Source organism: Opisthorchis viverrini (genome assembly GCF_000715545.1).
Source record: "Opisthorchis viverrini unplaced genomic scaffold opera_v5_98, whole genome shotgun sequence".
Classification (NCBI taxonomy): Eukaryota; Metazoa; Platyhelminthes; class Trematoda; order Opisthorchiida; family Opisthorchiidae; genus Opisthorchis; species Opisthorchis viverrini.
In genome coordinates this window covers 1,440,103-1,462,016 of record NW_008751755.1, presented here as the reverse complement: position 1 = coordinate 1,462,016, position 21,914 = coordinate 1,440,103, and the positions used below count along the sequence as shown (strand labels likewise).

The 21,914-nt window shown below is 44.8% G+C and overlaps 1 protein-coding gene across 1 annotated transcript in view; it reads right to left on the bottom strand.

The window, feature by feature from the left end:
- Positions 1-18,538, bottom strand: part of T265_05333 (hypothetical protein) — a gene marked incomplete at both ends in the record, with an annotated part of 34,005 nt that extends 15,467 nt beyond the window's left edge. Inside the window, 4 exons of the mRNA XM_009170316.1 lie at positions 735-974; positions 8,365-8,592; positions 15,223-15,415; positions 18,362-18,538. Coding sequence (XP_009168580.1) covers positions 791-974; positions 8,365-8,592; positions 15,223-15,415; positions 18,362-18,440 — 684 coding nt within the window. The remainder of the gene's footprint in view (positions 1-734; positions 975-8,364; positions 8,593-15,222; positions 15,416-18,361) is intronic.
- Positions 18,539-21,914: the final 3,376 nt, after the last annotated feature.

The window sequence follows — 21,914 nt, the reverse complement described above, 5'->3', positions numbered from 1 at the left end:
ATGGTTGTACAGCAGTGAAGCGTGTTGGTTGAACACTGATGTCATGCTGTCGATGATGATGATGATGCCTATGATCTCGTGGTTTAATTTATCTTATGCTCATACGCCACGTCCCAACGATGATGATGATGATGCCTATGATCTCGTGGTTTAATTTATCTTATGCTCATACGCCTATCACGTCCCAATTACGCAACGGCAGACCAGAGGTGGAATGATAACTCGGACATTACACCATGCCTGGCAACTCCGAGTCCGACAGAGGATACAGGAGATGCCTAAAGTTGATTATTTCCGAAGACGCAAGCATGAAATAGGTTTCCGGAGAAAGGTGATCGATCCTAAGGTAATGAGGACTGGACGTCAAAACCTGGATTGGTTGAGAAATTTTCGTTCAGACGTGCCAATCCGGACGTGTAAAGCAAACGTATAGTCGACGCACACGCACGATGACTGGTGTTGAGACTTCCATATAGCAAGGATTTGCACCACCGATGAGCTTTGCTAAGGGTGAGACTTGTGTGTGGATCGCGCCGGTCAAGGGGTTATTAAAACTAGAGTATGTGAATACAAATTTGATGAATCTTACAACTACACAACACCAAGTATGTCATGTTACCTTAACTGAACAGAAAAGCTAAAAAAAAAAGTAGCCGGAGAATTTGAACCGCACAATCCCCAGTAGAAGAGGATGGAAAGCGGTACCCTCAAAACCGGAATAGACGGGAACTCACCATCCTAAGAAACAGACGTGAGAACGAACGGACCGGGAAACAGCACCACAAACGGACTAGCATGCACAACTTGAGCCTTTGTTTGGCCGTTTAGATAAATTTACAGCGTCCGCTGTTGAATTATGTATGCGAGATTTGATCAACGAGGCCTCCACCTTGTTCATAACGGCATCCAATAGGAGGTCGACTGCAGCGGCAACCTGATATCCAGTAGCAGCGCTGGTTTCAATGTAGGGCACACTGCAAATATGGAGAGTATATCGATCAAACGGCGATAAATGATACAAAACAACTGAGAATGAAGCAAAATTAGGTCTAATATAAAACACTGCGTAGACACTGAGTGAAACATAAAAATATCGTTGTTTTGTATTTTTGAAAAGCATGTTACCAACTGCTGAAAATCCGCTTCCACTCGGACTTGCAGTGCACAAGGTGAAACAATCGGGAAATTTTAGAGTCATGTAAGTTTCAACTAAAAGCTTATCCTGCAAGTGAATCCGTGTCGAGAAGCTGAAAAGCACTCCATCCTTATTGAGAATCGCCCTCAGTACGTATCTCACGAATACTGTTAGTAATTATTTGTTTCCCTATTCCTCAGGCTAATTCATCACCCTTCCGTGACTGCTCAAGTTTCAAGACTGAACCGTTCTATTTTATACGAAGTTGACTCTGTTTCAACTGTTTTTTCTATAGACGATTTGTTTACATTTATTTCTGGGCTTGTCGTTGAAAACTTGTCTCACTTTGAACTGAACAACAATTTTCCCGTTTAATTTGTCCGATGGCACACTGCTCTTCGTGTGCCATCCTGTGTTGTTCAATCTAGCCGTAAGTCTTTCTTTAATTCCCCTCAGGATTTACTGTTAATTTCCTATAGAACCAAGGTCTACTTATCTATACTGTCTGCCCAAGTCCAATTCAATATATTGTTCACTGCCCAATTGCGACTACTGGAGAAACGCAGGTGAAGTTCGTAGAATTCGGTTTCGCCGCAATTATGACTGACCGTCGGTTGGTGAATTAGACTTCACGTTACCTGTCACATAGGACATCTAGATCGTGCGTTTAGGCTAATTAACCAGTTCCTTGCTTTGAGATCACGGCCTTGGCACAGGATCGCACAAATACCTCAAAACATTCGAACCTACGAGTTTCAGAGTAGTAACTGGGTAACAGGCGATGTATCTGATATACGATCCCTTTCAACTTCGTTCCGAGAATCGGAGCACATCAGGACAACTCCCTCCTCCTTTCAGTAACTAAGTAGGCCGAACAACTGAATCAAAGATGTGTGCCCCAGCGCATCCTCATAAAACCAGCCCCGAATAGGCTGTCCGTTGCAGCAAAAAGTAACCAGCCAAGAAAAAGCACCGGTGGGCCGACACTGACGGTCCGAATGCCATGGCGGAAACAAATAACTTTAGAATTACCAACACATTCAATGTTTCCAGGCCTGAAAGTCCAGTTCAAAGACATGTACTGATCTACGGATTGCATGTGGGAGCGAACGGACCGTATGACTTAACAGCTTACACGCTGTGCGCTAACTAGGGCTTGTGGTTCTTTGAGTCTTCACGAATCCGAGGGAGTAGGAATGAACCTGTTCATCAGATACTACGGTATCGTAGCTACCACGCCACTGGGGGCGAAATGGCTCACTGGTTAGAGCACGAATTTACTGACCGGAAGGTCTGTGGTTCAAACCCAACCTCTGCCTCTCGACTTCCCCTGTCTAGGCTTGGGCGACCTGGCAGTATCCCAGCCCTCGTGCTTCCTTCTGGTGGCATGGCAGTTAGGCACCGAAAGGGTGTTAAGGCTGAAAGACCACCGACCACCATACCATGCCACTAACATATCAGCTTAGTTAACTGCTTCCACGTGGACTTCTCCCTCCCTTCAGTGCATTAAGTTGAATCAGATTTGTTGCTAGGCTCATCTGATTAACCTCAAACAACATGGAACAACTCATATTGTGCATTCCACGTTCAGTGATATGAGTGACTTAGCGGGCAAATCAGAACGTAAGTGAAAAAAATCATCCATTATTCAAATGCATACTTAGTTCGCAGATACAGTTTGCAGGTTTAGCCGTAAACAAGCAACCCACCCAGAATCATTAGAACCGACAGATTCCAGCGCTTCCGAAAAACAACGCAGTATGCATCAACCGAAGCACACACCTACTACATCATACAGAAGACGATAGTGGAATCAGATAAATCCACCGACCTACAACATAACCTAATGTGTATTCACTACACAAGTAAGCTAAAACGTAAATGTAGGGTGGCGTTACGCTGAGGAGAACGCGAAAACATCGGTACACTGCAACTTTCTACGAAAGACACTGCTCCCAACGACTATCTAGCATACAGACGTAGTTTGAATTTGTGTATCACTACTGAGTTGAGTCCCATTGACTGTGAGACGGAGGTGCTCCGAATCCGCGCAAGCCGTACGCAGAATGTCTGAACTGTAATATATGGTACGATCATAATACAGTCAATCTTGCAAACAGAGAACCCCTAGAGGTCAGTAACTACACTGAACAGCCTTTATGATGTAGTGTATTGTCAGTACTGTACCACATCTATAAGACGTACTGCGATATCTCGAATCTCGTACCGAAGCCTGAGGCGGTCCGGCGCAACGCATATCGCTGAAGAACACTGTGAAAAACGAGAGATTTAGCTGGGACCCAGGAGAGTCTCCCGTGAAAACCGAACTGGTATGCAAATGAATTCGAATTCCGTGCAGTTTGGTTTCACACAAAACATAAGGTTGACGAGAACTCGGAGATCATGCCCAACTGATGGGCCCCAAGAACGGCAAAACCGGTCGTGGAGTGTCCAAGAGTTTTCAACAACCTTGTGAGTAGTGTCTTACATCTATACGAGGATTTTATATTCTTATGCAGTCGTTCCTCTTTGGCACCAAAATGCGTCATTTTTGAGAAGCGGTTGTGCAGCCTACTGTTTTTCAAAAACTTGTTGGCCTTTGGTTTGTCCTGCCCAAATGAATTAAAATACGATGATAGGGCGTTAATCTACCTTACACCAGGAACAGATAGTTTCTCCTGGGAACAGGAAAGCACGACAGTGTGTGAGCTTCTTAATCTTGGTTTAGTTGTGCAACCATGGATGAGAGACTGAGCCCATCTGAATGCCATCTCCTTGAACTAACATCCGTTATCCGGTAATGTTATTCAGAAGCAGCTGCACGATGTACAAAGGCATCCATGCCAAGTATGGGTCTACCCAACAGATGTACATACCTAGCGATGCCGAGAGAAATTAAACACGACGTGCTGTCGCTCGCACTCACCAAGATATGATGTAATTTTATACGCTTGCGATAGTTTTCACTATGCAAGGGTGGTCTGATGGATAGGCAGGGGTGAACAGATTCATGGTTTCCAGAGTCTGATCTCCCTGGTTCAGCATTTACACGTAAAACCAAAAGGATTTGGTGGTATAGTGAAAAGGGTAGTAGTCGCATTCAACTAGGGCACTCCTAGTTTAAAAAGACTTCATTCACTTGATTTCACTCTGTGCATCGGCTTGTTTCTACAAACGTTCCCATACGCACACACACACACACACCGTGTCATTGGCAATCAGCGTGTCATAACTATGCTCCACAGTATCTCAGAAACCAAGTAGGAATACATGTGCATGCAACATTTAGGAACCGACAAGAGAGAATAACAACCAATCGTTGGTGGCCTAGATGAGAAAACTTATCACTTACGTCCTCCATTAGAAATAAGACAAGCTGGAACACATGAACCGCTGAACAAACTATCACACAAAAACAAGCTTGCCTACACTACCCATACATCAATCATATAACTGCCAAGTGAGCAAGTCAAATGAGATAGGAAAACTGACAACGGCTGAGGGTTTACCTAACAATGATGTTCCTCTGATGATAATATTAAATCAACTCGCGACACATCTTTCTACGCCGGCAGTGGACAGTCACCAGTAGGCCTCATTCCGTCAAGCACACTGGGTGGTTTCATATCACAGCTCAGTGTCCTGGCCTGACTTGACTTGATACGATAAGGGGCTCCCGTCTAGTTTTCTGAACAATCGTGCAAACACAATTCATTTAGCCTACGAAGTTCCCGTCGTGTTTGTCCATCATTCCTAAGGTAGCCAGGCCATGGGGGAAGCTGGGAAGTTTGGGCGATAGTCGGGACGCGTTCTGACAGACAAATGGATGCCCCTATCACCAGGGTGATCGCAGTGAAAGTGGTCGGATGCATGTGGCACAAACCAAACTATAAATGATAACCGGCGTAGTTGGAAAATAGCTGGGACTGATCACGAAGTCATCGCCAGTCACTAGACGCTTCTGAATACAGTTTAGACGAGCACTCACGTGCGGAAAAAAGGAACCTCACATTTCTGTTCGGTAGACGCGCATTAGACTCCAAATTGTTGCTACGCTCGGTTGGTACTTCCATTCCGCACAGATTGATGCAGAAATTCCTCTGGCTCACAGATATTCACAGTCTGAGTAGTACGTAGACTACGCGGAGTCATCCTCATCATCATGCTTAAATGCGATATAATCATGATAAAGAACGTCTAGGAAAGAAAGGTGGGGGAGTGTACAAAAAATCATTCAGCTTTAACACCCTTTTGGTGTCTAGCTGTCATGCTACCCGAAGGAAGCACGAGGTCTGCGATACTGTCAGGTTGCCCAAGGCTAGACAGGGGAAGTCATGAGGCAGAGGTCGGGTTCAAACCACGGACATTCAGGTCAGTAAATTCGCGCTCTAACCAATTCGACCATTTTGCCCCTGGGGGAGTATAACAAATAGTTTGTAGAAAACCACCAAAAACAAGGCGACCAGGTTTTGGAACGAGATAAACGAACGTGAGCAGCAAGGCGAAGTGAGACACCACCGATGGAATCGACCAAACATGCTTTTCTAATTTTACTAGAGAAGAACCCACCATATAACGACAAACTTTAGCTGGACAGTCCGAATAAGAGGTGACAGCATCCTTCTCACTGGGATGGGTTACGTGCAATATCTTGTAGAGTTTCTAACTACATGCAAGGAGAATCAAGTTAACCCGAACCAGGAAGATCCCACAGCACTTAAGCTGACGGTAGTCGCCGTCGTTGAGCCAAGTCACCACCTGTTTCCGATAGGTCCATCACCAACAAGAGGTTGCAACTGGAAACCACTTTCTCCGGTAAGTAGTATATATATGCAGTCACTGTCCTAACCACTTTAAACGGCTGAGTTTTGCTTGCTGCTCTGGTAATTCTGATTCACCACCAAGCACTCGCTTACATACCACTTCCTTACGAACATGGTTCAGCCAGCAAAGGCGGCTGCCGCTTCAGCATAGCTCAACCGAAGAGGTACGCAAACTGTTGCATCACGATTAGGGTTCAGTATCTTCGTGACCGGAATACGAATAGATAGATTTGGTAAGACAGAGCACAGAACTGAGCAAATAAGGACTCATTTCCAACCTTCTAAATTCCCAAATCCTATCACACTACCAACAAACTACAAGTAGCTCAGAAGGAAACTTTTGTGAAGTCGGCACTGGAAAACGCACTCAGTTTCTGATGTACGACCGTCTGATGTACGACCCGTGGTTGAATGATGAGGGTGCTACACCCTTTTTAAGTATGCGCTAAACACACTTCTGATCAGGAGCTCATGAACGGACGGTTAGGTTGTCAACTACGAAACGAGGGATCATGGGCTCGAAACTCTGTGCTGTTTCGTCAGATGCACACGACTGACCATTCCCAGTGAGAAGGGAACAGTTTTACAGCGCTTATAGGCTTTTCGGCATGGGCTAGCTTCACTTACAGGGCGAATCCCCGAATGGAAACTCCGAAATCTCCTCACACTAACAACAAAATGGTTAAATTCACAAGCCTGTTAAACGCCTGGGAGTACGTGGTCGGAAAGCTTAGGGCAGAAGCAGGCCACACAAAAGCATGAAACGTAGTCACTCAGCTGTGACGCCCTTTCGGTACCTAGCTGCCATTTCAACCCCGAGAAATCCGGTTCTCGATAATGGACAACAGGTTATAGCGTGCGAGTTTGCCAGTAACACTCAGTATCGCTAAACGACCTTTTGCTCGTGCATGTATTTGCGTCCCAAGCAGTCCGAGCCGCCACGGTGATATCAGTCACTAGAAATACCAGTCATGCCAGTAAAAAGTTCAGCCAGATGGATCCCTCAACTTGAACTAATTGAATAAAAACCCAGTCACACAATGCAGACAAAAAACAGGGTCCTTGAGTTGTAATCGAACGCAAATTCCAGTAGCCGGGAGAGTGCTCTTATCGCGAAATGACTTCTTTCTATTCCTGGCTCTCAATGGAATAAAACTCGCCCCAGTTTAGTATCGTACCTGTGAACTGCATACAGCACCGGTATTTTTTTATTTCGTGCATCTTAAATACCAGGTAGATTGTGTCGGATTCATGCTCACTTAACATAACCGAGAGCTCTTCCACTTCCATGCATTCGTGTGATAAGATAAAGTTTCGGTCAGTTCTAGATGCGCTTTCCTGCCTACCTCACTGTTCGCTTCAATATGTTCACGCAGTACTGACAGAGTCACAGAAGTATTAACTACTGTTCCAAATTAGTCTAACTTCTGCGTGATATTCATACCACCTAGTCTGACGCCTTTGCAGACAAACATTTACCTTAATCAAGTCCGTCATCCTCTAGTGGTTTGAAAATGTAACCTCTAGACGTGAATGTAACTCACTGGTGAGCACCGCGCACGATCGACAATATGAAAATTACCGATCAAAACAAATACTTCCCCGAGCATTACTCTTATTGCGTCCACAGCGCTGGTTTAATTTGTATTGGTCTTATTAGTGGTTCAAACTCTCAAGGTAGGTCAGGTAAGAGCAATGGGGGATTGAGTACCTTAGTAATTATGTAATTATGTAAGCTCGAGTGGAGTGACTTCAAATACGAAGACTGTAGACTGAACCGATATCTGAAAAAACAGTGTGGGTGTGATAGCATCGTGTGCACTATAAAGCCTAAACAGACAGCAGGTCAATGAAGGAGTTACAGGTTGCGTTCTTAACTGATCAGTCGAGCAAATTAAACCAGGAGTGGGCGTGTTTGGGTGGAAACTGGCCTACGCTGGAGAAAAAAGTTACAAATACATTTGACACCTGCAGTTTCGAAGTAATAAACTCATACGGTCGTGCTAAGTATCGTCCAGAAAGAAAACAACAATGAGAGTGGAGATAGTTGGCAGAAATTCAGTGAGTGCACAACAATCAAGGTACTCTGCAACAAACGAACCCGAAAAATGCACTCCCAAAGCACCAGAACACACTAGAGAAGTGGAGTGCACTAATTACGTTTGCTCTTGTTGCCAAAAAATCGCGGTTTCTCAGCGAGCAGCAAGCTATGGATGTTAATGGTATTTAGTTGTACGTAAAGTGGGTTGATGCCTGTAGGGTGTGGGAATCAAAACATTCTGGTTAGTTATATGGTAATGTTGAAACAGGGTTGCGGAAGGGTTCTATCGACTACTGGTGTGAAACAACACCGAGATGTATGACGTATAGATACTCTTGCGATGAGGCGAAAAAATCCAAACTCACTTCAGCTCTCGAGCCATTGCTGTCGCCATGGACAGGGGGACCTGACGTTCTGAGGTAAGATCAAATTTGTTTCCGACAAGAACGACGTCTGGACGGTCACAGTAAGCATGCTGACATAACAGATCCATCCACTCCCGGCAATTGTACAGACTTTTTTCATTGGTCAAGTCGAATACCAGAAGAAAGCCCATAGCATCCCGGAGAAATACAGAACACAGGCTGCGGTAGCTGAGTGGCAAATAGAACAGAAATAATTACGAACGGTCGCGCGATAGTGAAGATACCAAAATGACATAAACTTTGAAGCATCAAAGGATTTCATTAACCGAAGCGCGGGGGAGAGAATTCAGCGGAAGGGGTAGATCTGAGCAATACATGGCAGGAAAGAAGGTTGTTCTGCACACGCGTATGCTATACAAAGTCGCATTCGAACCAGACATAGCGGGTTTGTGTCAATATCATGTTGGCATTGGACGTGCTCAGTGGTTGGCATTCTCCTAACCAGAGAGACAGAGTGCTTCATCACCCAGTAAAAGATGGATAAATGAAGGTCAATCAGGCCGACCAATACACGCACGAAATACCAGCTGTTAAACATCAAAGAATAACAGCTTTTGATCTAACAAGCTCGTGATCATCTTCATCAAGGCTATTTCATTGTGGCATAACCACGCGAATCTGTGTAAAGACAATTATGACGTGGAAAAAAATTAACTTGAAAAGTTAGCCCGCTACAGCATCCCGTGGTGCTTAAACAATTGACACAGACGACAAGGTCGGTAATTGGCCTCTATACAGCGACCAGCAGAAGTGAAAAGAATTACGGGGCCTTACAGATCAGCGGACGACGATCGCCTTCCGGACGAGCTATGATTAACAGTACGAATCAAAAGTCACAACGAAATCAAACACCTGAGAAAAATTACGTTTCTCAAGCAGTTTTACAAAAAGAGTTGGTAGGAGAACGAGATAACTGAAGCAAAGAAGCAACTGCATCACCATGTCAAACTTGCAGTTCAGTGACGGGTTGGAAACACAGAACTAGTGTTGTTTCGAGCAAAATCCAGTTAGAAAATACTGTGATTATCTTTCCATTGTTGAATAAGTATAAAAATGAAGTGGCACTCTCACAACAGACTGACAACATTAGAACACAAATGCCATGAATATGTGTAGATGAACGTGTGTATTGTCCCAGTCAAAATTCATAATATCAACGCTTATTGTGTGAATGACCACAAACTGAAAAAAGTCGCATACCTCTTGTGGCACACTTGTGGAAAAAATGTTGCAATACAGAACACATTCAACAGTAGAACACACTATTAAGTAAGCGAGAAAAACAAGGAAGCCAATAAAATACTGACTGAATCTTAGTATGCACCCTCTTTCCATTTAGCCAGTTGCAACCCTACCATAGAAAGTAATGGTCATTCTCGTATAAATATATTACTACACAGGCCTTGCTAAACAATCAAATGTGGACCACAACTACGCTGCTCGTGTTGCTATTCTCCTGTACAAAAGGCAGTAAGTCCCTTGACGTATTTGGTACCCCGTGAAAATTTTAAGCCTCAAAACAAATGGAATTTGTGAATTGTCATCCATACACTAATGTACTTTTAATCTCAGAACGCTTCCAAACTAATACTATTTAGTCGTTTTGGAATGTGGAAGAGCAGATTTTGTTTCCAAAAGCTTTAAAATTCATTTCCATTTCGTTAGTGCTTCAGAACCTTAATTGTAGCCTTAGCTATTGACCCACAGTACTATCCGAATCCTGAACCGGCCAACTCTTGTTTCTGAAGTTCCAAATAAGCAACTACTCCAAACATTTTCGCGTGCCTCATTCATTCACAGTCACCTAGATATCCACGACGTTGAAGGGATTCTCACTGCCATCTGAGCGTGAGGAATTAAATTAAAACAATCACTTTATTCACGTAGAGTTGCAGCTGATCAGCATACCCGAATCTATCTGAGATTTATTGACCGTGACCACAGACAAAGCAACGCTCTCGCAAATAAGACAGATCTGAGCAGGCTGCATTATCGTGAGAAACAGTAACAATATCAACTGCCCGGGTGAAAGGAAGAAGGCCTTTGCTGCTTAGTTGTTTATTACATAAACACCAACTGAACAGTTACAGGCCATTGGACAGGGATGCAGAATCCTCATATGCATCTAGTTTACAAAAACTGAATATCCATCTTCTCCTTGACCTCGTCTTCCTGAACTTTTCTGGACATTCATTGACTGTTGCTCAAATTCAAGCAAGTTCTACAAAGCGACTCCACAAATTCCGTGATAGATCTCACTTTTCAAGAGACGCAAAGCGGATTTACGAGAAAACATACTACTCGCATGCCCTCCCATCAGCAGTATCACCGTTACACTGGTACTGTTGGGATGCTTTGACGCCGAATAGGTATTAGCTTGAAGAATAGAATACCTATTGCTGCCCTCATAAACCGCAACTATTGCACATACCGAGCTATACAAAGCAATTAACGCGACTACAGGAGTAGACTCCATGCTCTACTGTCCCGCAGACATAAAGTGAATTTCAAAGGGACAAAAAATGGAAAACAGGGTAGGAAAACATCTACCAGGTTTACCAGCAGATTTGACATCCTGGTTGTTAAGGGCGACGTGCTCCCTAAAAGTTGCGAAACCACCGCTGTCATGTGATAGTTTCGAGTCAGTTGAGAACCCTAATAACCATTTCCTCGGCTAGATTTGAGCGCCTTTAATTGTATCCCAAACCACAAACAACCAGGTAATACCCTTACAAAAGTGCCTTATGCCACGTCGGCAATCCCGTGGTGTAATTAACCGGGTCAAGCTGATCGCTGCACAAGGGCGAATGAGCGAAAAACTGTCAGTGCGGCATATCCCAGTTCTGGGCACGTTTGTCAGGCAGCCTTGAAAGTGAACAATTACATGCCGCCACTCAACCATCGGTTCGCAAATTCTCAAGCGAATAGGCCAGTCAACTGCTCTAGTGTGTACTCTAGATAGCTTATCAATAGACATTGTATTTTCAAAGGCCGAATACAAAGTTTAAGTACGGGTTTTGGACGATGCTGTCCAAGCGAATCTGCAGCTGGCGAGGCCGGTTGCTCCAGTATTGATCCCCAAACTGAGGCTTCAGTCAACTGTCCCCATCAAACATACTGCATTTGGAACCCATGAAAAGTTAATTCTTCGGCATATTCGCAACAAAACAGCAAGTGAATCAGTTGGTAAAGTGCCAAACACAATTTAACAGATTAAGGTGGCTAGGACATGTACTAACTGCCCATCCATCGCCAGCCAAAGAAAGCAGAGCATTTGATTCAAAACTAATAGTAATAATAATAATAATAACTGTTCAGCTGTAACACCCTTTCGATGCTGCCATGTCACACGAAGGAAGCACAAGGGCTGTCAGGATACTGCCAGGCTGTCCAAAACTAGATAGAAGTCGAGACACAGAGGTCGAATTCGAACCACGGACCTTCACTTCAGTAAATTCGCGTTCTGACCACTGAACCACCTCCCACCTCATTCCAAACTGATGTTGGCAAAATACTTGCTGCGGACGAACTACGGTATCTCAGTGCGAAGTGAAAGCAATTACAGTCAAAATGAAGACTGCGCGGTCTTTGTGCCATCCTGGTTGAGGGGAATCTTACTATCCCAAGGGCGAGCATCCTATCACTTCCTAACCCAACTCACTAGCTAGTTGGTTTACCCGTGTGCACTAGAGTTGCTTTGGGCAAGGCTCACAGAGGAAGTTGGGTAAAATGAACTAGGGAGGGTCGGATAAGATAACCGATAGGTTTACATCAATACCATCAGAAATGTTTTAATCCCTTTCGTAAATACGAAATATTCCTTTGCACTTGGCCCCCATTAGAAAATTTTTTTTAAAATCTCTCAGTAGTAACACCCTTCCGGTGACTAGCTGCCATGTCACCCAAAGGGAGCACGATGACTGGGATACTGCCAGGTTGCCCAAGCCTAGACCAGGGAAGTCCAGAGGCAGAGGTCGGGCTCAGACCACGGACCTTCCGGTCAGTAAATTCGCGCTCTAACCATTTGAGCCATCTCACCCCCGACCCCCATTAGTCACAATACACTACTCATAAGGTTGCCGAAAATCCCTCGACAGCCCACAACCGGTTTTGCTTTCCTTGGAGATCGTCTGGTAGACGCAGTCCCCGAGTTTCCGTCAACCTGATGTTCTATTTGAACCCAAATTGCTCGAAATCAGTAAAATAAACCAAGTTGCAGCACATTCAGTTGCTTCAAAACGCCATGAACAAGAGATTCAGCTAGGTTCGAGGTAAGGCTCTCGCAAAACCAACTTTGTTTGCAAATGAGTATATCTCGCTCCATTAGTCTCTTTTCTCTTTACAGTTTACTGGGACTGGTTGTTTACCAGTACTTATCAGTGGTGTACTACTTTGACCGCAGTGATGACATTTAGTCTGAGAACGAAAATGTCACCAACACCGGATGGTCGGGCTGCAAAGTCTCCGGGCCGAAACACGGAGGACCACGGGAAATTCATCCCGAAATGGAACGGCATTATGGCCCTAAGGCATACGCGAATTCCTTCACATCTTTCTACTATTAGTGCACTGATGATGATGGCCATAACACAATTCAGAAGGTATATGCACTGATAAAAATTTTTAGTATAGTTGACAGTGGTGGGTTGCAACACGTATAAAATTAAATGCAATGCGAAATGGGAGCAAGTCAAAAAAGGAACTTATCGTCTGTGAGAGTTCCTTGGTGAAAGTCCGGACGGCGGGAACGTGTTTTTCTCTGCAGTGCGACTGCTACACGTGTTCCATAACTGTCCGTGGATTTGTGGAGAGGTTGACTTCCTGCTCCCTGCGAGCGCAGGGGTCTGTGTGTCGACTGTGTTCGGTTTCTCTACATGTAGGCCCGTTTGCTTGTACGTGGGTGTGTTAGCACATGAGTTGTTGCTACGCTCACTAGACGGTATCGACAATCGATGTCCGATGAGTCACCTTAATGTGACGTAGTTTGCGAGTATGAAAAAAGACAAGTCTCGTGATCCAGTGAGCGACTGTGGGCTGAACAGTCAAGTGTGGGTGACTGGGTAGCTACATTACCAAGTCACATGTTCTCCATTTCCTAGTTTGTGCAGTTGTGGGGTTACGAAGAACGGTACTCATTTCAGTGGGTAAGTGCAGCACACGCCTGACACACAGCAGCTATTGATGCTGAAAAGCCCTCGCAGCTGAAATTGTTGCTGCAGACCGTCTTCTTATTATTTCACTGCGAACGCGTTGGCGCCACCAAACGCCATCCACGTCCTGATACTTCAGTGTCATGACTATTCTTTGCGTATTTGTATTAAACATACGTTGTCATTACTTTCAGCTTATGCACGTCTATTCTTAGACAAATAAAGTGCCATTCAGTCTATACAATCTCATCGTGCTCTCGCACACAATCAGGATCAAGACTCTATCCGTAACAGTCAGTACCCCAAAATTGAAAACGCCTCGGGTCCTACAAGTGCACGTTACGCTAAAGTGATGTCTTATAGCATTTAATATGGGAGGCTTCAGCATGTAACACCACACAAGCTGCATACCACCTACTTGCTTTTATACTTGGACATGCTTTATCTCATCACCCGTAATAGCACATGCAGGGATGTATTTCCCCTCAGGTGAGGCTTCCCTAGGTTAGCTGGGTTAGCTTGTTTAACATGATAGTAACAAATGGTAACAAAGTGTTAACAAAATGGTAGAAATCACTTGCTGTCCGTTCAAGCATTTAATCGTTGACTGCAAACTGAGGGATGTTTCGGTATCAGCATTGTTCAGCCGAATTCGCAACACTGCATATCATGGAGAACTGACTGGCTGTTCGTTGAACTAGCGACTCCAGCACATGCACAGCTGCAATTCATAACCTATCAAAGTTCTGAGCATAAACCACCGTTTATTAACCGTTAAAGCACCGAAGACTAGCACGGCTCCTGGGAATGCATAGCACCAACAATGACCCGGAAGTTTCTCTGATCTACCCAGCCGACTAATATTGCCAGCCCGATTAATCATCTGTTCACCTCACGGAAAGAAACCTCCCATCGATCACCAAAGATCAGAGGCCCTCGTCATCCTCAGTTTCTATCCATTGCCTGAGACACTTGTGAAGGAATCCGACAGTCGTTGTGTTAAGCTAGTTCCTCCTACTTTCTCTCATGATAGGAATTCCGTTAACTAACTTATCGAGGACACAAGGTACTGAAATAATGGTATATCATCAACACTGTTAGCTGTAAAAACCGAGTACTTGTCATACAGTGGTTCTAGCTGCAACAGTTTCGTTCACCGATGATTCGAGGAGGTGTGTTATCAACGATCATAAACACTTCTAAGAACAGAGCAGCACAGATGTGTAGATCGGTGCTCAGATACCCAGAAGTCTTCAGTGCACCTTAAAAGCCCTGCAGACCGATGGGCTGGAAATACGATGAAAAATAACAGTAACTAACTCTCATTGTGAACAATACAACTTTTAGGGTTGAAGAAAACCCTCCAATAGCGACCATATTAGCATGATGCTATATCAAGAATACCATGGCGATTGAATCATGGGGAGGCCTTTACGCAACACACTCAGTTGAAGAATATCAACTCGTATTTTGATCAAGTCCGTTATCTTAACCAAGACTGTCCCCTGCACTCTTTCAACGCAAAGTTGCTGTACATCTCGAAGGAAGCCCGAGGGCTGGGATGGTTCCAGGTTGCACAAGCCTAGATAAGAGCAATAGAAATACGGATATACGAAAGGAGTATCAAGGATGTCACTGACGGACTTACCGCTCTTGGCCAGCTGTATCCCACAACTGTAAATGGAGGCGTTGCTTTGGTCCCAACAGTCCATCGGCATCGCGGCTTTCACGAACAATCCGCTTCTGTCTGAAATCGACACCTACAGTTGATGTGAATCGCGGATTGAATACGTTATCTGTGTATTGGAACCAAAGGCTGGTTTTTCCAACGTTGCTGTCACCTGCGCGGACAAAGGTGGAAGTGGCGTATGTCAAAACGTGGTTAAGTTTGGTTCAAGATGTAGTTGCACTCATGCGTTCAAGGAACAACCCAGGAAAATGGACCTTCATCAGGAGTTTAAACCCAGGTTAACGGTACACACATTCCCTTTGAGCAAATGACTCGCGGAACGTAAAGGACTTTGTTGTCAGATGGTGGCAGAAGAAGAGGACTGCTTTTCATTAAATAAACAGCTAGCTCATTTCGTCTACAATAGTTCAGCCAACTATTCCTTATGCATGTATAAGACGATCCCCATGACTTCACGAAACAGCCATCCAAAATGAATCACTCACCAAGAGCCTTTCACAGCCGGATACCGCTAAGCTTGGAGCCACAATATCCTGGAGCGCTTATACATTTTTACCATCGTGGAGGATCTTCGTCATTGTGTGAGAAATCTTTGCAAGAAGAACACTGAATCATTTTGGATGTGAAAAAGCGTCGCGCGTGTTGCATGGGATCACTTAGGTGGAAAATGTCGGCAGAATATAAATATCCTGTTATTTCGCTGCGTGAAAAAAACTGGAAACTTAGATGGATGCTTGATCACAGTATGTTCTGATTTAGTTATTCCCCAGTGCTTCCTCTTAAGCACTAAGCCCACACTTAGGCCGGCCTATCAATGCCAGTGACCGTCACACCATTGGGTTTCTTTGGCAGCGTGTGCTTTCCAACAAGAGTTGATAAACAACTTGATCATGTGTCTGTCGGTAACACAACCATGGGTCAGGCAAAAGTGGTTATTTGTACCGCACGCAAATGTCCCTTCCTGAAAATCAGATCAGTAGATTTTTCTGTTTCTCCGGTGCATCCAAAGACAACAGGGTTTTTAAGCTCAGCTGTTCAGCTTTCCGGCTGAAAAACCGAGTACCGAAGTACAGTGGCTCAAGATGCTACAGCTTCGTTCACCCAGAATAAGGAGAATAAGATTGAGAACAAGTCCTGTCCACAGGTTATCTCCATCCGACACATGGATGGGCGAAGACGGTTCTATGAGGCAAATATATGAAGTACGTAGTCTAACCAGCCCAAATGTAGAGTTTGACCAGCTTTTAGTATTATTATTATGACTATTATTATCATCACCTGCAGCAACAAGGTAGGAAAACACTGGTGTTTCAATGCCATACAACCCTATCAATTTATTTTATTCAAGCCTCATACAAGAGAGAAATCGGGCAGGCGGGAGTGGAGCCATGGTTAGCCTACCGCAAGCATCCGAGGCGCCTACACCTCCAGCACTCGGCCACACAATCTGAGTAGAGATTGCCAACCAGAGCGCCATAGACGTTGTTTAGCCACTGTATCGCCCATTATCTCCAATCAAGCACAGGGAGGGAACGTGGACTCCATTTTGGAAGTCCAGCAGTAACAAAAGCGCTCAAAATTTGTCGTAACTTTCTTCAGTCCCTTCTGCCATGTTAAATTCTGCCCACATCTACGTTTCCCTCACACGGAAAATAGCACTCGTCAAGGCAGATGATAACTCAACATGCGTAACTCATGGCCCAGCAACCTTACGGTGCTGGATGCATTCTTTGAGGGAAATGTCCTCCACTTCACGAAGAACCCGTCTCTTAAACAATTTATTCCGAATTCGTTGGCCCCGACCGACTCCAGCTATAGTTCTGAGGTATCGGTGGTCGAAAACTCGCCGCCCGAAGCGTCTAAGTCTCGCAACCCTACAACAACACAGTCCACACTGCAGTCAAATACACGTGTTCTTTGAGATAGTTGTACGTCTATATGGTGCCACGTGACGCTAATTGGTAAATAAGCTTCTGGTCTTTGAGATTCGTACGTCGACTTCATCTTTCAACGTCAGAGCTAATGGACGTTCTGAAACCCCTATGGCGTTTCACAACCTTCGCTGTTGCCTCTGAAATTCTCAGAAACATGTTCAAATCAAACTTACTCTTGAACCGAAGGATCACAAATATTGTGGGGGTGCATATAGGCATGGCGTTGGTTTGATAATTGACGGAGTGCGAGGATGCGGTTCACACAACTCCTACTACTGTTCTCGGGTTCCGACTCAGGCGCCTTCGTAAGACGACGCAAAGTCTACTTACAACGGAGATCAAGCTAATTCCCCTTCGTGCGTCCTTCTTGAACATGAGACTTTTGCAGTTTGCATTTCTTAAGGACTACGAACTTCTGGCCAGTTGCTCAGGTCAGCCGGAATACATTTCGGCTAACTCCTGCGACGAAAGCCGTCTCTATCTCTCTCCAGGGTGCATTGTAGAAGACAGGTGTTGGTACGGCTTTTTTTTAGGCTTGCTACCGACTTGACCCCCATGGCATTGGCAGACAGCCGTTGAGTTCAATCAGTTCGGTTCCACAGCCAACACAATGAACGTACGTACAGTGCATCGAGATATCACAAATAATTGTGATAGCTTTTTCGCATTTCCATTTAGCCTTAGACCGATCGTCATCAACGTGGCTCTACGTTTCTAGTAGCTCGGTACCAATGAACTAATGAAAGCCGCTGGAGTTGGTGAACAAAGTTATTTTGACCCTATACGCGCAACCCTGAAGTGGGAAACTGACAACCTAGCCGCGACCAGAGTCAAGTTGCGAATTCAAGAAACGCAAACCTTCATCTGAAGTTCACCATTGACAACTGAGGGCTGCAGAACCCAAGTGCTGAAAGTTCCTCTTTACATCGGTAACCCTCGCATGATTCTCCCATCGCCTATTTTTCTGTCTGCTACCGATGCCAAGATAGGAGGTTGTCGAAGCTTTTTCCTGGAGAAATACGAACTCACACAAGGTGATTGCCGCATGCCTTAAATACATTCTTGGCAGCCACTTCACTGTACTCACAGTTCGCGAAAATGTAACTGTCATTATGGTTGCTCGTGTATGTGTTGACATCTGTGATACAAATAACTCAACCTACCGAGCGCAAGTAGCTTGATCAGATAGTCGTAATCGTCATCTTGGTGGCCAACGTTTTCCTGGAATAGAGAATCGCCCATGGTATGCTCCGCGACGGAAATATGGGTGATTTCAGAAACCCGCAACAAGAAAAATCAGATGTTTACGATGAGCACTCGGTAGAACCAAACACCCGCGTTGCCTCCGTATTCAAGCCGAAGAGTGGAACAAACAAACAATGAATGAACTCTGCGAAACCAACGGTTAGAAGTATTTTTTCAGAATCCCGGATACTGTTATCCCGGTTTCAAGAGCTCATTGGATATTCTTAAAGATTTTAGTTTTGTCAACTTGAGCACACAATACCAAACCAACTATATTATTGAGTTACCCTATCCTATATTCGCAGGGCGTAGAAAAATTTGCGTTAAAGTGTAGCATTCCTCTGCACATTCGCCCCCAAAAAGTCATTAACCTGCATTATTTTAAACTGATATTTTCCGTTTGTGTTTACCACGTACTCCGGGGAGCTGTCGACTGATTTAATGTTTTGCTAGAAAATAATGTCTTCTGGAAAAACTTTGCAGGCGAAGTAAAAATTATTCTGTAGAAATGTTATATATTGCTGGATAAATACTGGATATATATACTCTCATCCAGCTTTTGTTTTAACGCGGTTTCCTCTAAGTACTTTCTATTCTTAACTATTAGCGCGCATTCGGAGTTGAACTTGCAGTGCTACGGCCGAAATTGCTTCAGATAGATTTGTTAGGTAATTTAGAGCAGTCCGGTTCTCACTCTTCACTACATTTGAGAAGAAGTTAAAGGAATGTGTGACGGATAGTTATGTGTTATTTGTGAGCGTAGCGAGCAGCCTAGCAGGCGGCTAGCAAAACCAACGGAAAATTAAGGAATCCAAAGAAGCTAGTATGCTGCGTGAATTCGCTGTTAACAGACAGTTAGCACCTAACCGGCTATGTAGTGCGTTTTGTCTATGGAGGCCGAGAATCCAGCCTAGTTAGCGCGCGTCCCCGCTCGGCTGCAGGACCTATGCGGATTTTGTGCATAACCTTCTGCACCAATCTTTATAAGGTGACGAATATCTAACCTGTAGATAAAAGATCCTAACCTCCCTGATCACCGATGGCATGAGTAGCTGACGTCCGGTTGTGTGCGCCTTCGTTGAACGGGAACAGTTTGCCGCTATGCGGAAGCTGTTTGCCTGGTTCAGGGGAATGACGGTCGAGGAGCATCAAGTGAAGACCTTTGTCGTGGACAACTTAGCCGCACGAATGCGGGCGGCACTTGAAAGCACTTAAAAGCGTACAGCGTCAGCTTTCGGACGTTCACCTACTGTTGCTCAGACACTTTGGGCTGAATCCGTGTATCCTACATTAAAATTCCTTTATAGCAGAGGCTAGGCCAAAAGGTGATTCACTTCCACGTTATGTAATCCAGATTCCGTAGCTCCAGTAACCACTTAGTGAGCCCTTCAGCTCGTACAAAACCACGCCATTACTTATGCCTAGTTTACTAAGTTTGCATTTAAAAGTCTCCCCGAAAAGCCCCTGAAAACCACACACCATCACACTTTTCGCAGACCGTGTATAATTTTCCTTACTCTTGAAACCACCTTTCGTATAACCCAACTACCCCCGATATCCTCTACGAATCGGATCCCATGTGTATTTGAGTGTCATAATGATTCAATCGATGAACTAGTGAAGGACCCCGGTATTATACCCTGTTATTTCCTTGACTTGCTTCAAGCTACTGTACCATAAATCAAACCGAAGTCACCTTTTTCCACTAATAAAGCGCATAAGCCGCCGGGAGAATATAGTCTGTCTGATGCTGCGCGATGTATGAAATTTCTGTAAGGATCCACAGTCCAATAAACATACCCATACAATATCGCAATGTGCTTCCATTTAACGTGATAACTCAACCCAACACTCTGGCGCCGTTTGGCCGCATTTCACCAGCTCTGAATATCTCCATCCTACTCACTATGTCCCATTGGCAGCTGCCAATTCGCTTGCCCCCTGTGGGAGCTGCCTTTATCATTGGCTGTTTGCAACTTGCTTGTCCAAATCGATCAAACTGTTTCCCAGGTCTGGCTTCCACCCGACCGGAATGAAAGTCTGCTTGCTGGAGTACTTTATTGATGCACAAGCCGCTTGGTCATTTTTCATCTTGTGGAACGCGCAGCATATGCAGGGGATGAAAACCTCAGGATGTGGTTTGACAAGCCCTGCGAAAAATGTCGTATTGTTACATTGCACCATGGCGCGTTCATAAGCCGGGCAGGCCTCCTGTTAGACGAATACATATCCCATCGTCAGTATTTCTAACCCTGGCCTTTAATACAGGAAATCCATTCAAGAGCTCGGTCATTGTTTGCCTCTAGTCACTGGTTTGGACATTCCCAGGATATCTCAATTATCAGATATCACCTTACGCTACGGATGATGAAAAACCGGCCCCCGGTCCGCAAAAGAAACTACAAAATACACATGGGACGCCCTGTTGATTCTCTAGGATGCCCATGGCTTACGTTGAAGTGCTTTCTTGTGCTCATTTGGGGGGGTATTTGGGGCTGCGCTGCATCAGATCCGACTTTTTTCAGCCAAACCTGACAAACGGTCTCCTTTAGTGCTCTCCAGAACAGTCATATGCAATAAATAGAAACAAGATAAATTGAAGTTCGCAATCCTCCGACAATACCATCGAACGCTAGCGACTATAGGCTTTTTCGCCATGCACAGCTTGTTGATTGCGGCTGATAGCAGTGCTCTATGGGCTGGTGGCCCTTTCTTTTACACTCACCATCCATACCAAATTGTGGTACAATCCAGCTCAAGCAGTAAATTTCAGACAAAATAATGCATGATCTTGAAGGTTCTATATCAAACAGTCCTTCTGGGTATGCTGTCCCTTGCCACAACATGTTTGAATACTTAAACCTTGTTTTGCATTTATCCCTCCTATAATACGGTACCACTATGTTAGTAAGCTTAGCCAATCCTTGATTGCTAGCCTACAAAGCATATATTCACCCCTACCTTTTATCATTCAACCACCTGTTGTCGACACCCCGGCTGCAATAGACTTTGGACTGTTTTGTAAGTGGGCTCCATCTTATTTGATACCTCCTCAAACGCACCAGGCTTCGATGATCCTGTTCAACCCCCTCCTCGTCCCAAGCTGATAAAGCCCTGTGTGGTCGGTGTACACTCCATGTGGTCTGCGCTTCGCATATAAGGGAATCTCCAATCGAACCAAAACTGTCTTTGCTCTTACAGTGGCTTTATTCGACTGTAACTGGCCCATGGCTATCCGAAATTTCCGCTGCCCACAGAATCGCACATTCACCTCCAATGATGCCCGTTACGAGGCTGTCCGGGAACCGGAGTACGTTAGTGAAATGATAGTACGGTACTGTCATACCAAGTATGATGGCACGCATGCGACCATTCATGTCGTACCTTTGACTGTGCCTTCTCGTCCACTTTTTCCTTTGCCACCCAGTACGAACGAATTGTCTACTTGGCCCTAGTAGCCTCTGGGACGAG